Source organism: Muntiacus reevesi, chromosome 20, assembly GCF_963930625.1.
Source record: "Muntiacus reevesi chromosome 20, mMunRee1.1, whole genome shotgun sequence".
Taxonomy (NCBI): Eukaryota; Metazoa; Chordata; class Mammalia; order Artiodactyla; family Cervidae; genus Muntiacus; species Muntiacus reevesi.
Window position 1 is genome coordinate 17202356 of NC_089268.1, and position 14277 is coordinate 17216632.

At 59.1% G+C, this 14277-nt stretch overlaps 1 protein-coding gene across 4 annotated transcripts in view; it reads left to right on the plus strand.

The window, feature by feature from the left end:
* Nucleotides 1-14277, plus strand: part of FOXP4 (forkhead box P4) — a 50916-nt gene that overhangs the window by 32691 nt on the left and 3948 nt on the right. Inside the window, exons 4-14 of one of the 4 annotated variants that reach the window (XM_065912708.1) lie at nt 3738-3860; nt 4380-4466; nt 5994-6141; nt 6277-6487; nt 6739-6843; nt 7575-7662; nt 8775-8858; nt 8965-9172; nt 9262-9338; nt 10071-10172; nt 13787-13908. In XM_065912708.1, the coding sequence (XP_065768780.1) occupies nt 3738-3860; nt 4380-4466; nt 5994-6141; nt 6277-6487; nt 6739-6843; nt 7575-7662; nt 8775-8858; nt 8965-9172; nt 9262-9338; nt 10071-10172; nt 13787-13908 (1355 nt within the window). Of the gene's footprint in view, nt 1-3737; nt 3861-4379; nt 4467-5993; nt 6142-6273; nt 6488-6738; nt 6844-7574; nt 7663-8774; nt 8859-8964; nt 9173-9261; nt 9339-10070; nt 10173-13786; nt 13909-14277 lie in introns of all 4 variants that reach the window. The other 3 variants (XM_065912707.1, XM_065912710.1, XM_065912709.1) reach the window with 3 other exon arrangements.

Consider the following 14277-nt stretch of genomic DNA (forward strand, 5'->3'; position numbering starts at 1 on the left):
TCTCATCTTCTCAGCCCCCTTGCCATTCCTTGAAGTTCTTCTTGGTGTCTCACCATGATCTTTCTTGCTGCAGCGCCAGCCAGGACTGAGCACTACTTTCTGGTTATTCTCAAGGGTTTTTTGCAACCTTGGCCTAGTCTCCCCACTCACCCATTTAAAAGAGGTTGAGTTTGGGTCCTTGGTTCTTGCACCAACTTGTGTCCATTTCAGCCTCCAAAGGAGCTGCTTCTATGCCAGGTGCCATCTCTGCTCCTCCCAGCCCAGCATACTATATGCATGGTGGTTGGAGGACTCCGAGCCTAAGCAGGGTCGCTGAAGGAGGGGCTGGAGGCAGCTGGCGGCATTTTGCCCGGGGCTCACACTGCCAGGGCTTTTGTAAGCATTTAGCTGCCGTGGCCGCCCTCCAGATGGTGACTCATGGGCCTCGCCGAGCTGACTCGCTGACGGTGCCCATCCTGACACATCCCAGCCTGGTGAGGGGAGTCACTGGGGACACCAAGGGGGCTCCAGCTCAGTTCTCAGAACCCCCAGGGGGCGGGAAGGGGAGGGATGGGTTCAGGCCGTCTGGGAGATCGGCAGGCAGCAGCCACTTCACTGACCTTTCTTGACCCTGCTGGGCCACCTTGGAGATGAGTACACACAAGGTAATCCGTCCAGATTGCTGCAGCCACCTCTCCGGCCAGCTGCTCGGCCAGTTGGCAGGAACAGCAGAGGCTGGGGAGGCCTTCCAAGGTCATCTCTTCCATTCCCCTGCCTCCAAGTAGGAAAGCCCCAAGGAAGGAAATGCCGCATCCTTTCCTGCAGGCCACTTGCAGTGACTCACAGCCCTGGTGCCTGGAAAGACCTCCAGGGTGTCTGGGCTCAGTGTTCCTGGCCGGAGCCCTGGCCATCTGCTCTAGGTCAGTCCCCACAGCCACGAGCATGGGAGGGCCAGAACTTTGGTCTCAAGTCACCCTTACCATGTAATGCCCCTGGGGCCCAAGTGCTGGGGCACACTCGTGGAGGAATGGGGGGACAGAGGGAAAATGGAAAATCCAGAGGGTTTTTCAAAAGTAATTGTGTTTACGTTTGTGTAGTTTCGTGACACACAAATAACTTCCACTTACCCCTTTTCCCATTGTCCCTCTAGGCCTGTTCTATAAAATCTATAGATTTTATAAAATGATGACCGTGATGGTGCCGTCTTCCCAGGGTGGCTGTGGAAATTCAGGGAGATGATGCACATACAGGGCTTAGCCTGGTACATTATCAGTTGCCAACAACTTCCTCTTGAGAAGTCCTGTGAAGCAGGGACGGCAGGCCTTCCAGTTAGCGGATACAGAAAGGGAAGCCTAAGGGATTTCAAAGGACAGTCGGTGTCAGGGACAAGAACCTGAGTCACCTGACTCAGAAATCCATGACTCTGAGCTCATCACTACCTTGTTGGGGGCACCCAGCGAAGGATACAGGCTGGCTCTGCAAGGCAGGGTGGGTGTGTGCCGTGGCCTGCCCGCCACAGCAGGCCCCTCCAGGGGTGGGGACCAGAGCAGCCCTGCAGTCTGACTTTTCCCCATCTTACCCAGTGACAGCTAAAAAGAGGGACATTGGGCTTTGGAATCTCCAACCTCTGACCCCTTCAGCTCCATGGATGGTTCCATTTCCGCTCACTCTCCCAGCCCTTCTCAAGAGCTGCTTGGGTGGGGCAGGCAGTGCGGGACCTGGGCACAGCAGGAACTGTGGAGCGCACAGACCTGAGCATGAATTCCGACCCTGCGCTTGGGGCGCCTTCATTCACCCCGTGTGACTGTGGCTAAAAAGCAAGGTGCCCCTCCCAGGGATGTTTGCATGGAGATGGCTGGGGTAGAGGAGGGGAGCCCGGGGCTGCGGCTCGGCCACTGCCTATGGGGTGGGGGCCGTGAGACTTGCTGGCATCCCTCAGTGCCCTGCACGTCCCCCCTCTGCCTGGGGATACCCTCACCAGTGGCTTCAGGCCGGGCCCGGCCCCTGCCAGGGATCCTGAGTGGAACCACCTCCTCTTATGCCGTACCCATGAGGCTGGGGAAAGGTGAAAGGGCCCAGGAGTCCCCTGGGGACATAACCTGTCCTGTCCTGACCAGGACAAGTCTCTGCAGGACGCTCCTCCTGGACTGGGCTGCCGGCACCCCTCCCTCCCCACCCCAAAGTTGATCTGCAGGGGAAGATAACTCAGCTCGGGAAGCATGAACTTACAGGAGTGCCTGTGGTGTGCCAGCTCTGCTGGGGCTGTGCTGGGGCTAGGGAGTGAGGCGGGAGGTCAGAGTCTTGACCACGTAGGCCTTGAAGACTGATGAGGGGTGACCGATGGGCTGGTCAGGACACCTCTCTTGCTAAAGCAGGGCGACAAGACAGTGCTGCCGCTTGGACTACCCTGGCTATGAACGCCCAGCTTGGGGATTTCGGGGGAGGTGGGAACTAGGAGAAAGAATAATGGTACTGCTTTTCCCTGAACCTTCTGCCCAGAGCTGGATTCTCTGGGCTTCCTAGAGAGGCCTCACCCAGGGCGGGGGACAGAAAGCTGCCCTGTTTTGAGAACCCTGCATGTTCCAGCAGGATGGAGGCATCTCTCACAGTCCGATCCCTGTTTTATGGTAGATTCTGGAGATGGCCAGTGACTTGCCAAGAGGTCACATGGCAAGTTCAGTGAGAGCAAGGAGCAGTGGCCTGCCTCCCCGTGCCCCTGCCTGGTATTTCCACCCCACTTGGACCTCGTTAGGTGCTTCCACCTATGCACTCACCTGGGATGGCACTACCGTGCTCCCTGGGCATCAGCTCCAGGCCACTGCATGTGCCGTCTAGGCAGGTGGGCTGGAGTACATGACATGGCTGTGAGCTGGGCCAAAGTCCAGATCCTGGCACCATGTGGGCATTTTGAAGCCTTCCTGTGGCTGCAGGCTGCCCTCCAGGCCAGGCCTCCCTTGTGGGTCTCTTGTCAGAACACACTGAGTAGGAGCTGGCCATGGCTATATCCTGCCCCTCCCCGTCACTCGGTGGTGGTGGTGGGAATCCTGCGAAGCATGGGCTCTACTGGCCAGTGTCACGAGGTACTAATCTTCCCACACCAAGAACTGCATATAAGAGCTTCCCTGGTGGTGGCTCAGGTGGTAAAGAATTCACCTGCAATGCGGGAGACCTGGGTTCGATCCCTGGGTTGGGAAGATCCCCTGGAGGAGGGGCATGGCAACCCACTCCAGTATTCTTGCCTGGAGAATCTCCATGGACAGAGGAGCCTGGCAGGTTACAGTCCATGAGGTCGCAAAGAGTCGGACACGACTAAATGACTAAGCACAGCACATCTGGAGGCTCTAAGGTTCTAAGTATTAGGTCCTTAGCCCCCGTGATGACCTTAAGAGGCAGGCACTGTTGCTACTTCCATTTCAGAGACAAGAAAACCAAGAACAGGGACTTCCCTGGTGGTTCAGTGAACAAGACTCCGCAGTTTCACTGCAGGGGGCACGTGTTCTATCCTTGGTTGGGGAACTAAGATCCCACAGGTTCTATGGCCAAAAAATGTTTGTTTTATTTTAAGAAGAAAGAAAACCAAGCATGAAGGAGGTGAGTCACTCATCTGGAGATGCACGGCTAGCAGGTGGCAGAGCCAGAATGTGAACCCAGGGCTGCTCACTCCGCAGCCACGCTGCCCTGCTGGGGGCGGGGCCCTGGGTGGGGGCCTCCGTGGGGCCGGGGTGGAGGTGAGTGATCTGACCCAGCCCATCCCGCAGGTGCCCGTGTCGGTGGCCATGATGTCGCCCCAGATGCTCACCCCCCAGCAGATGCAGCAGATCCTGTCGCCCCCCCAGCTGCAGGCCTTGCTGCAGCAGCAGCAAGCGCTCATGATCCAACAGGTGAGTCTGCTCCCGGGGTCGAGGGAAGGGCAGGGAGGGGAGGGCGGGGTGTTCTGGCCTCCCCACTCCCACCCTGTTTACTACCAACATCACCAAGGGCCACAGCAGTGGCGGAAACCAGAGAGACTGCTCAGGCCAGACTGACCTGCCTTCCTCCAGGACAGCTGGGGAGAGGTCAGAGGTCAGGCCTCTCCCACAGCAGACCCCTCACCCCCTATAACCTCACAGGCTGCTGGCCCCACCTGTATCTCCAAACCCCAAGGGAGGGACAGAGAACATCCCCACCTTTTCCTGACCTACTAAGGGAGAGGGAGGGCACAGAATGTGGGGGAAGCCCCCCTCGCCCCTCTCGGTCCTGGCTCTCAGGGAATCTCTCCACGCAGACTGGGGAAGGACAGAGCAGCCCTCCCTGCTGGGCCATCTGTCCCTCAGCAGCCCAGTCACAAGAAGGCTGGTGCTGCCTTGGGGTCAGCAGTCCGGCCAGCGCTAACCCCCTCTCACCCTGCTGTCCGCCCCCAGCTGCAGGAATATTACAAGAAGCAGCAAGAGCAGCTCCACCTACAACTCCTCACCCAACAGCAGGCCGGGAAGCAGCAACCCAAAGAGGTGAGGGGCTTGGGCAGGTGGGACGTGCCCTTCACTCGCCACTTCAACCCCGTCCTGGCCGGAGTGGTCGGGAGAGAATTGATTTGCGGGAACAGCAGAAAAATCAGGAGAGGTTGGGGAGGGGGTGGGGGGTGGAGGCACATTCCTCCATCTCCCCTCAACCCCGTTCAGTCCTCACCTCCTCGCCTCGTGTCGTGGGATGAGGAGAGCAGAAGCGCCGAGCCCCGGGTTATCTGGGCACTCGCGTGTCGATGTGTGAGTGTCCTCATTCAGGACAGGCTGCCTAGTGGTCCTGCCCTCTTCCTGCCTCCTCATCTCAGTGACCCAGCACCTCAGCCCTCCAGGCCTGGTCCTGAAAATCTTTCAAGTCCCTTCACCTCTGTTCCAATTCATGTCACGTTCTATAGCATCCTGCGCTGCCTCTCCAGGGGACCCCACAGCCCCCATCACTCTCCCTCCCTGGGCCACAGTGCCTCCTAAGCTTCCACACCAGGCCCTGTACCACCCCCCCCACCCCCTGACCCTGCCCCGCGCCCCCCTCCTGCCACCCATACACAGCCATGTTCTGAGTTGCCTCTTCCCAGAAGCTGCCTTGCTATCACCCAGTCATTCCCTCCCAGCCTCAGCCTCCCTGGCGGAGGTGTTGTTTGTTACATTTTCTGCATTGTCTCTAGGGTGGGTTTACTGAGAAGCCACCCTCCTCAATCTCCCACCTCCAGGGGGATGGGCCAAGCCATCCCTGCCTCCTAAGCACCCAGGACTTGCTTGGCTCCTGAGGCTTTAGAAAAGACTTACTGACTGACTGACTCGCCAGTGCTTGTGTGAAGTACCGAATCTAGGGAGGTGGGGGTAGGGGGCGGGTAGGGAGATCAAGGGCCAGGGCAGGGGAGAGAGAGCCGGTAAGAGCAGAATGAGCAAGTGCCGGCAGGCAGCGGGCACCTGGGCAGCAGCGATGTGTCTGTTCCCCCGTCTGGTGACCTGTCGATGCTGATCTGTTCAAGTCCCATCAGACTCCTGGATTCTCTGTATCTAAGAAGCAAGAGAGGAGAGGAGCTGGAGGGGAGAAGGCCCCCTCCTCAGAGCAGAAGGGGGGCACCCCGGGCATGTGGGAAGGGTGCCCGCCAAGCGGGATTGGCCCCCCGAGTCTGACAGGCTCATCCATCATTGTGATGAGAGCCCCCCGCCCCCCCAAGGCGAGCACAGCTGTGGTGCGGGAGCTGAAGCCGCGGAAGGAGGGAGGCGGGAGCAGGGAGGGCGTCGTGCTGCGTGTCTGGGTCTGGCTGTGTGTGTGTGTGTGTGTGTGTGTTTGCGCGCCTGCGTGCGTGCGTGCAGGCGTGTTTACCGCGAGGCAGCATGCAGCCCTATGGAAGCTGGGCTGGGAGCAGGGAGGCTGCAGCGGCGGACGCCACCACGACAGCTCCAGGGGCCGACAGGCCCTGGGAGGGGGTGGCTGCGGGGTGGGGGCCAGATGGCACACCGGAGGCTGAGGGGACCCCTCTCTGCCCGCCCCCGCGGGCCCCCCACCAGGCCCTGGGGAACAAGCAGCTGGCCTTCCAGCAGCAGCTCCTGCAGATGCAACAGTTGCAGCAGCAGCACCTGCTAAACCTGCAGAGACAGGGGCTGGTCAGCCTGCAGCCCAGCCAAGCCTCGGGGCCCCTGCAGACCCTCCCACAAGGTGAGTGCCCAGCCCCCACCCAGCCCCAGCCCCACCGCCCTCACTTGCTCCCAAGGGCTCCCAGGAGCGAGCTGCAGCAGGGGGCCGCCTGTGTTCCTGGGACCCCACCAGCCTCCCCTCTCCGCCCCGCAGCAGCTGTGTGCCCCACGGACCTGCCCCAGCTGTGGAAGGGCGAGGGTGCCCCCGGGCAGCCCGCCGAGGACAGCGTCAAGCAGGAGGGGCTGGACCTCACCGGCACGGCCACCACCGCTACCTCGTTCGCCGCCCCCCCCAAAGTCTCACCTCCCCTCTCCCACCACACCCTGCCCAACGGACAGCCCACTGTGCTCACACCTCGGAGAGACAGGTATGGAGCTCGGGCCAGGAGGGGGCACTGCACACCTGCCCGGGGGCTGGCCTTGACCCTGAGGGCCAGCATAGTGGGGGCTGGGGGGTTTACTTCTCCCCGGGGCACACAAAACTGTGCTCGGCCTCTGGGGAACCTGTATTAGGGACTGAAACCTCATCTGTAGGGGAGCTGGGGCTGCGCAGAACCCAGGCTGCTGGGGTGTTCAGGGTCGCTGCCCCCCCCCCCCCGTCTCCCTTCTGTCCTCACAGCTCCTCCCACGAGGAGACGCCTGGCTCCCACCCCCTGTATGGACATGGAGAGTGCAAGTGGCCAGGCTGTGAGACCCTGTGTGAAGACCTGGGCCAGTTTATCAAGTAGGTGTCACCACCCCTCTCCTTTGTCCCCCAGCCTGCCACCCAACTTGCCCAAGTGTCCTGCGTCCTCACCCCAGGGGGGCACTCGTTCCGTCTCTGCACCATCAATTTCCTCATCGCTCCTACCTGCCCCCCCCCCACAATCTGTGTTCCTAGTGTAGCAGCCTCCCCGCCCTGTCCCCTGTCCCCAGTCCCCAGGCAGCTGAAGCCCAGCAGGGTGGGGGTGTGAGGAGGAGGAGAGATCTTCTTCCACCGCCCTCCCTAGCTTCCCCCAGGCCCAGCCCGGCGAGTGACGGCCTAGAGACGGCTTCCAGGCCTGGCGGACAGGCGGCTGGCAGCAGGCAGCCAGCTGCCACAGCCGTGCCAGGCTCTGTCACTGACTGATTAACTCCGCTGTCTCCCAGACCCTTGCAGCATCAGGGTCAAACAAATTGTTTTCACGCTTCGTCAGAGGTTTACTTAATTAGTTCATTTGCAATTAGATCTCTCTGTAGCTGGGATTTTAGCAAAGACATCAAAGGAGGCTGACGAGAAGGCGGCTTCCTCCATGGCCCTGTTTTTTGTTGTTGTTTTTTTTTTGCCCGTTTTTTTTGTCTGGTTCCCTTCTTTGTATGTCATGGTCTGTCTGCTCTCCAGGCCATGGGTGGGATTAGAGGAGGGGAGGGGAGGGTGGTGACAGCAGGACGACCAGGGCCAACTTTCTCCTGTCCGCCCCCTCCTCCCCCCGGAAGACACCTCAACACGGAGCACGCCCTGGACGACCGGAGCACGGCCCAGTGCCGTGTGCAGATGCAGGTGGTGCAGCAGCTGGAGATCCAGGTGTGACCCCAGGCTGTGGGGGCAGGGCGTGGGGGGCTCCTGGAAGGGTCATCTTATGCTCTCGAGGTCTGTGGACACAGCTGGATTCTGAGGGGGAAAACCAGGGTTGGGGGCCACTCTGCTGGGAGGTCCCAAAGAGACACATACTAATAAAAACAACAAAAATAAACAGGAATAGCTAACATACTGAGCACCTGTTTGTGCTATGCTGAACACCTAGGTGACTCAAGGAATCCTCTGAATGACCTTATATGGTGGGTACTATTATTATGCCCGCTTCATGTGTGCGCAGTCGTGGCCGACTCTCTGTAACTCCATGGACTGACTGTAGGCTACCAGGGTCCTCAGTCCATGGAATTTTCCAGGCAAGAATACTGGAGTGGGTAGCCATTTCCTACCCCAGGGCATCTTCCCGACTCAAGGACCAAAACTGTGCCCCTTTGCGTTTGCTGTGTTGGCAGGCAGATTCTTTACCAGTGCGCCACCTGGGAAGATGCTATGCCCACTTTACAGATATAAAAAACAGAGGCACAGAGAGGTGCAGTAACTTGCCTCTGGTCACTCAGCCAGTGGGTAGCAGAGCTGGGATTAGAACCAGAGCAGTCTGGCTCCAGGTTCCACACTCTACAGCCTGGAATACTTCGGAGGCTACTCGGGACAGTCCCTGAGGCAGCCAACCAGTGTTTACCCACTGCCTTCCAGTACCCAGCAGAGCACCTTGGCGTGAGAGGATGCTTGTGAAAGATCCATTGAATTTATGAATAGGGATGAATGAATCATCCATCCATTCCTGTATCCCCATTCAGTGTGTGAGGGCACTCTCACACACACAAGTGCCGCTCAACTTCAGCCACAGTCTCTGCCCTTGAGGGGGAGAAAAGGCGTGTGCCGTTGGGGAGAAGTGGGCAACGACGGGCAGCGGCTGTGCTGGGCTCCAGGCCGGCGACACAGAGTCCGGATAAGCAGGGAGGGTTTCCTGGAGCAGGAGATGGAGGGAGATGCCAGGGGGCAGGGATGAGAGGTCTTGGGGATGGGGGTTTGGGATGTGGAAGGGGAAGAGGGCCTGACTGCCTCTAGCACAGGTCCCCGGCTCACCGCCCGCCTCTCCACAGCTCGCCAAGGAGAGCGAGCGGCTGCAGGCCATGATGACCCATCTGCACATGCGGCCCTCGGAACCCAAGCCCTTCAGCCAGCCAGTGAGTGACTCTCCCTTCCCTGCGGCGCTCTCAGAACCGCGCGTCCCCTGCCCCTCACTGGGGACCCCCCGCCCCCCGGCTCAGCACCCTGCCCCGTTGCTCACAGCTGAACCCAGTCCCCGGCTCCTCCTCATTCTCCAAGGTGACCGTCTCCGCAGCCGACTCGTTCCCAGACGGCCTCGCGCACCCCCCCACCTCGGCCGCCGCCCCCGTCACCCCGCTGAGGCCCCCCGGCCTGGGCTCAGCCTCGCTGCACAGCGGGGGCCCTGCCCGGCGGAGGAGCAGCGACAAGTTCTGCTCCCCCATCTCCTCAGGTAAGGGCCGCCGCAGGGAGGGGCGTCTTCCGCCACAGCCGGACCCCCGCTTCCGGTTACCTCCTCATGCTCTCCCTGTCTCCCCCCAGAGCTGGCCCAGAACCATGAGTTCTACAAGAATGCCGACGTCCGGCCGCCCTTCACCTACGCCTCCCTGATTCGCCAGGTGAGCCAGCCGTGGGGGGCAGCACACTGCCCACGCACCTCGCTCAGGGCCCCAGCCCCCAGGGGATCCTGGGAGCAGAGAGCATCACGGGAGTCTTGTCCTGCTCGCTCCCGCGCTTTCCTCCTCGACCAATGGCCTCTCGCATGGGACCTCGGCTGATCCCAGCCTGCTGCTCAGGTGGACCTGTCTCTGAGAGCACACTCGCTGTTTTTTGCTGCTAATACCCACCGTGTCATCCATTCTCTGTTTTCCACATACATGTTACTCCCGTGAGACTGTTTTCTAATAGACTTACGGTCACTCATAGCGTGTCTTCTTTTCTCTGTCTCTCTCTCTCATACACACACACACTCCATCTCATTCTTGGGGTGCCCTTTGCCAAAACCAGGATAAATTCCAAATGACCTGCACTACTTTCAAGAATGCTGCTTTCTTCCAGTCGAGGGCAGGAGTCCTTTGAGCCATGTTCCCTCCAGCGGAAATTCATGCATTCCTCCAACAAGTGCATGGCCCTTGAGACTTGTGTTCCCTTTAGCCTCTGGATGGGCTGCAACCAGCCTGCCCCTCTCAGGCACCAGAGAGCACCCCCAGTCTTGTCCACGTGCTTCCTCCGTGGGTCTCTTCTGCCCTCAGATGCGTTAAGGGCCCTAGAGGAGAGCTAGGGAGAGCACACAGGCCTGTGAGCCTTGGAGGCCCAGACTGAGGGTCCCTGCACTTCTTCCCTGTCCACAGGCCATCCTGGAAACCCCCGACAGGCAGCTGACCCTGAATGAGATCTATAACTGGTTCACCAGGATGTTCGCCTATTTCCGAAGAAACACGGCCACCTGGAAGGTAAGGCATGCCGCTTCCTCCTCACCAGGGCCCTGGGCAGCCTTGGACATCTCCACATCTCTTTGAAACCAAAGCTGCCTAACAGGCCCCTTGGAGAGGCAGTTCTGTACAAATAACTCAGCGGGCCCCAGGCTGGGCGCTGGGCCCCTGAGCCCCTACCTCCACTTCTCTGGGGGCCCCCCCTTGGCCCCAAAGACCCCAGCCCCCTCAATTAGGGCCTCCAGGAGTCAGTAGTCCCCGAACCTGGTGGGGAGGCCTGGGTCCCATTCACAGGAGACCTTGAAGGTCCAGATTCCTTGTCAAAATGCACACTCTGAAGCCTAGAATGGGTGTTGTGGGGATGGGTGATTGCAGGCCTGGACATGTGTGTAGACCAAAATCCTGGACTGTACTATGGGGTACAAATATAGACACTCATACTCTCCCCAGCTCCACCATCAGTGGCAGGAAGATAGTTGTCTTCATCCAGTTAGTCATTTTAACACCTTCAACTGTAGAGTTTTCCTGCTGGACCAGAAACAGGCAAGGGACAGATCCTAGAAAAATGGGGCACAGAGATGTAAGCTGGGACACTAAGCTGTTTATTTTTCTAGAGCCAGCATGGGGGGTGTGCGTCTGTCTGTCTGTCTGTCTGTGTGTCTGTCTGTCTGATGGGTGAAAGTATTCAATTTTCTGCAGCAGGGTGGGAGCGGCTGAGGGGAAAGAAGTGTCGGCTCCCTGTGGGAAAGGATGGATACCAGGGCCTGGTGTCGCAGGACCTGAATCGGATCCCTGGCTCTTGAGTCCCTCTGCTGGCCAGAGCAGAAGCTGCAGTTAGCAGCCTCCCTCCCCTGGCCCACCAGGTTTCCACAAGTGTCACAGGGGACCCCTCCCCACCTGTGATCAGGACAGGTGGGGTCTGTACAGAGCCCAGCCTTCTCTTTCTTGAGAGCGCTAAGTTCAGCAGGAGAGACTGCTTCGTGACCTTCTGTATCCCCATGCCCAATTCCCAATGCTTGCCAAAGATGCTGCAAGGCTGGGACAGCTGCTCTGATTGGCTGTGAGTGATGTCATTTCCTGCCAACCACAGTCCTGCCCTCTGTCTGAGCCAGCAGGGCCTTCTGGGGGCCACCTGGTTCAGTCTCCAACCTGCAAGCCGGTTTGGATACCAGGTTTCATAAAGGACAGAGTCCTATACAAATGTCGGGATCATTACAGTTGTTATGTAACATTTGCTTTACTATATTAATCCTCTACCTTTAGGGGAATCAGTGTGGAGCCTCACTGCTACAGACAGCCTCCTCCTTGGGGGCTGAGTTCCTCTCACCCACCTACCCTCCTTTCCTGTCGTCTCTTAACTATATCACCTCTACAATCCCTCTTGAGGTCAGGAGGAGCTGGTTTAGGTGACTTCCTTAAACCCCTCGATGACCATTAGGAAGCCACCCCTCCCACAGCCCAAGCCCCTGGGCCTTCATACCAACCTCCTTTGACTGGTGGGCCAGCCTTGATCGGCTCAGCAGTGTGTGTCCCTCGGTGGAGGTCTTCACCCCCACCTCCCCTTGCCTCATTTAGGTCCCAGCAAGAAGCCCACTCAGTGAGTGACCGTCCCATCGAGCTGTGCTGTGCGGCTGCTTCTGCCACGTGTAGGGCGCCACCTGTGCCCTCCCGGTGGCAGAACAGAAACCATCTCAGCTTTCGGTCCACTGACTTCCAGGGTCTTTGCCGCCAAGCTTCCACTCACGTCACTTGGGAAATACACCCTGCGTACACACCCGACTCATCTGTTTCCTTTCCACCCATTCATCTGCTCCTTGAGGTCCCTCCTCTTCTCCTCAACTACTTCAGCTTCCTCTCCTCCCTCCTCCTTTCCTTCCTCAGGCCCCGCAGCCCGGGATGCTGTCCGCTTCAGACCAGGGCAGAAGGGTCGGGAGCCAGTGTGGGCCAGGCCAGCTGCCGTTCATCCGGGGACAGAGCGGCCATCTGCCAAGCTGACGGTCCTTGCCGGCCCTCCCCCTGTGTCCGTCCCCTCCCAGGGCCCGTGTTGTGGGCCGGTCCTTTTGTTTACGCAGCCCCCGCCAGACCCCTTAAATTGCCGTTAATGTTTCAGCGTAACGAATTAGTCTCTCATCACGAATCAGGCTTCGAAATGAGGGAAAAAAGCCCCGGTGAGGCCATCCTCGGAAATTGGGGTCATTCTCATTTGCAAAGCGGAGGATCGGAGCCCCGTAATGCGGGCAAATTTATTCCGAGGCAGGAGCCCCGGCGTGATTAGGCCCTTTGTAATTATCGCTCCAAGAGATTCCACTCCAGCCGCCCGCCTCCCTCGTGGATTAGCAAGCGAGTCGGAAAAATACACAGGATTTAATTAGAGGCAAATTAAAATTGGTAATGAAATCGGGCCAGTTGCAAGTGGCAAGAGTTGGAAGGGAGAGAGGGAGAGGGGATCTCCAGGGGCACAGGCTGCCCGCCCAGCCTGCTTTCTTCCCCGTTTAGAAATGTAAAGAGGAGACAAGGATGGAGATGAGGTGGGGGGAGGCTGGGGGGGACAGGTAACAGGGGCAGGAATGGCTGGGGGTGTGAAGCTGAAAGAGGAGAATGGGGGGACAGGAGTGAGGGATGTGGCGAGCGGTGGGGGATGGATTAGGGCCCTAGCCCAGGATCCCAAGGGGTGATTTGGGCCAAGCACCCTGCCCCCACCCAAGTGTCCTACAAACCAGATGACCTCAATTCCTGAAGTTATCCTGCTGGGAGGAGGTGGGACCGCCAAGGTGACTTTTCTTCTTTTGCCTCCTCTTCCTGCTATACAGCCACTAAACTCACACTCTCTTTTCTCCCAGCTTCCTTATGTTAACAAACATGCAGTAGGCCCCTACTGTATACCTCGTGCTCTGTGTTCTGAGCCAAAGGGCTTCCCTGGTGCCCCAGCGGTAAAGAATCCACCTGCCAATGCAGGAGAAGACCTGTTCGATCTCTGGGTGGGGAAGATCCCCTGGAGAAGGAAATGGCAATCCACTCCAATATTCTTGCCTGGAAAATCCCATGAACAGAGGAGCCTGGCAGGCCGCTGTCCATGGGGTCACACGACTGAGCGGCTAAACAATAACAGTCTAAGCCACAGCCCAGAAACTAGGCTCCTATGCTCCAACGGGACAGAGGAAGTTGCAGCGAGGCTTCCTGAGTTATTCCCAAGACTTTTGAGGCTTAATGGAGACTCTGTGTGTGCCTGAGCTACGACGTCCCAGGCTCACTGAGGGGCCAGGGCCTGAATGGGATCTCGTGTTCTTCAGAAGCCCCAGCGGCTGCGTGTGTCTGTCTGATGATGGTGGGAAAATGGGTTATTGCTAATGAGGTGTCAGTCACCTGGTAGACAGAGTTTTCTAAAATGTGGCGGGGAGCAGATAATACAGCGGGCCGGCGGCGGCGAGGGGTACCGGGGACCCCCGGCTCCAAGGGCAGAGAGGGGCCTTCCCTCCGCTCTGGCTGCGTCATCTCCTCCTGCCCACCCCTTGCCACTTGTCACTGGGCCCGGGGAAGGTGGGACCAGGTGGGACCTGAGAACCCTCCTGTCTGTGCTCCCCCACGTGGAGGAGGGGTCCCCTCTGAGCATCTGCTTCCTGTGCCCGTTCCCCCAGAATGCGGTGCGACACAACCTCAGCCTGCACAAGTGCTTCGTGCGCGTGGAGAACGTCAAGGGCGCCGTGTGGACTGTGGACGAGCGGGAGTACCAGAAACGAAGACCGCCAAAGATGACGGGGTGTGTGGGCCACCCCCCGTACCTCCCCAGGGCGCCTCCGTGCACCAGAGCCTTCTCACCGTGGGGGGTGGGCGGACAGAAATAAGGCCACAGGGGCCCAGGAGGGCCCAGAGTCTAGAAGTGACAGGTGATTCGGGGAGAGGACATTTCAGTCTTCTTCTGACCAAGGGAGGAGCTGAGAGGAACCCGGCATCAGGACGGAGCCCCCAGCCGGAGCCAGGGCGTGAGCAGGTGGTAGCCAGCGTGGCCATTGATGAAGGGGCTACCATCCCCAGGGCTGCTCTCCCCCATCTTGTCACAGGATGAGCCAAACCTGTGAGATCCCTGGGCCCCACTTCATTTTTTACAGGGAGAGGAGGCCCAGAGAGG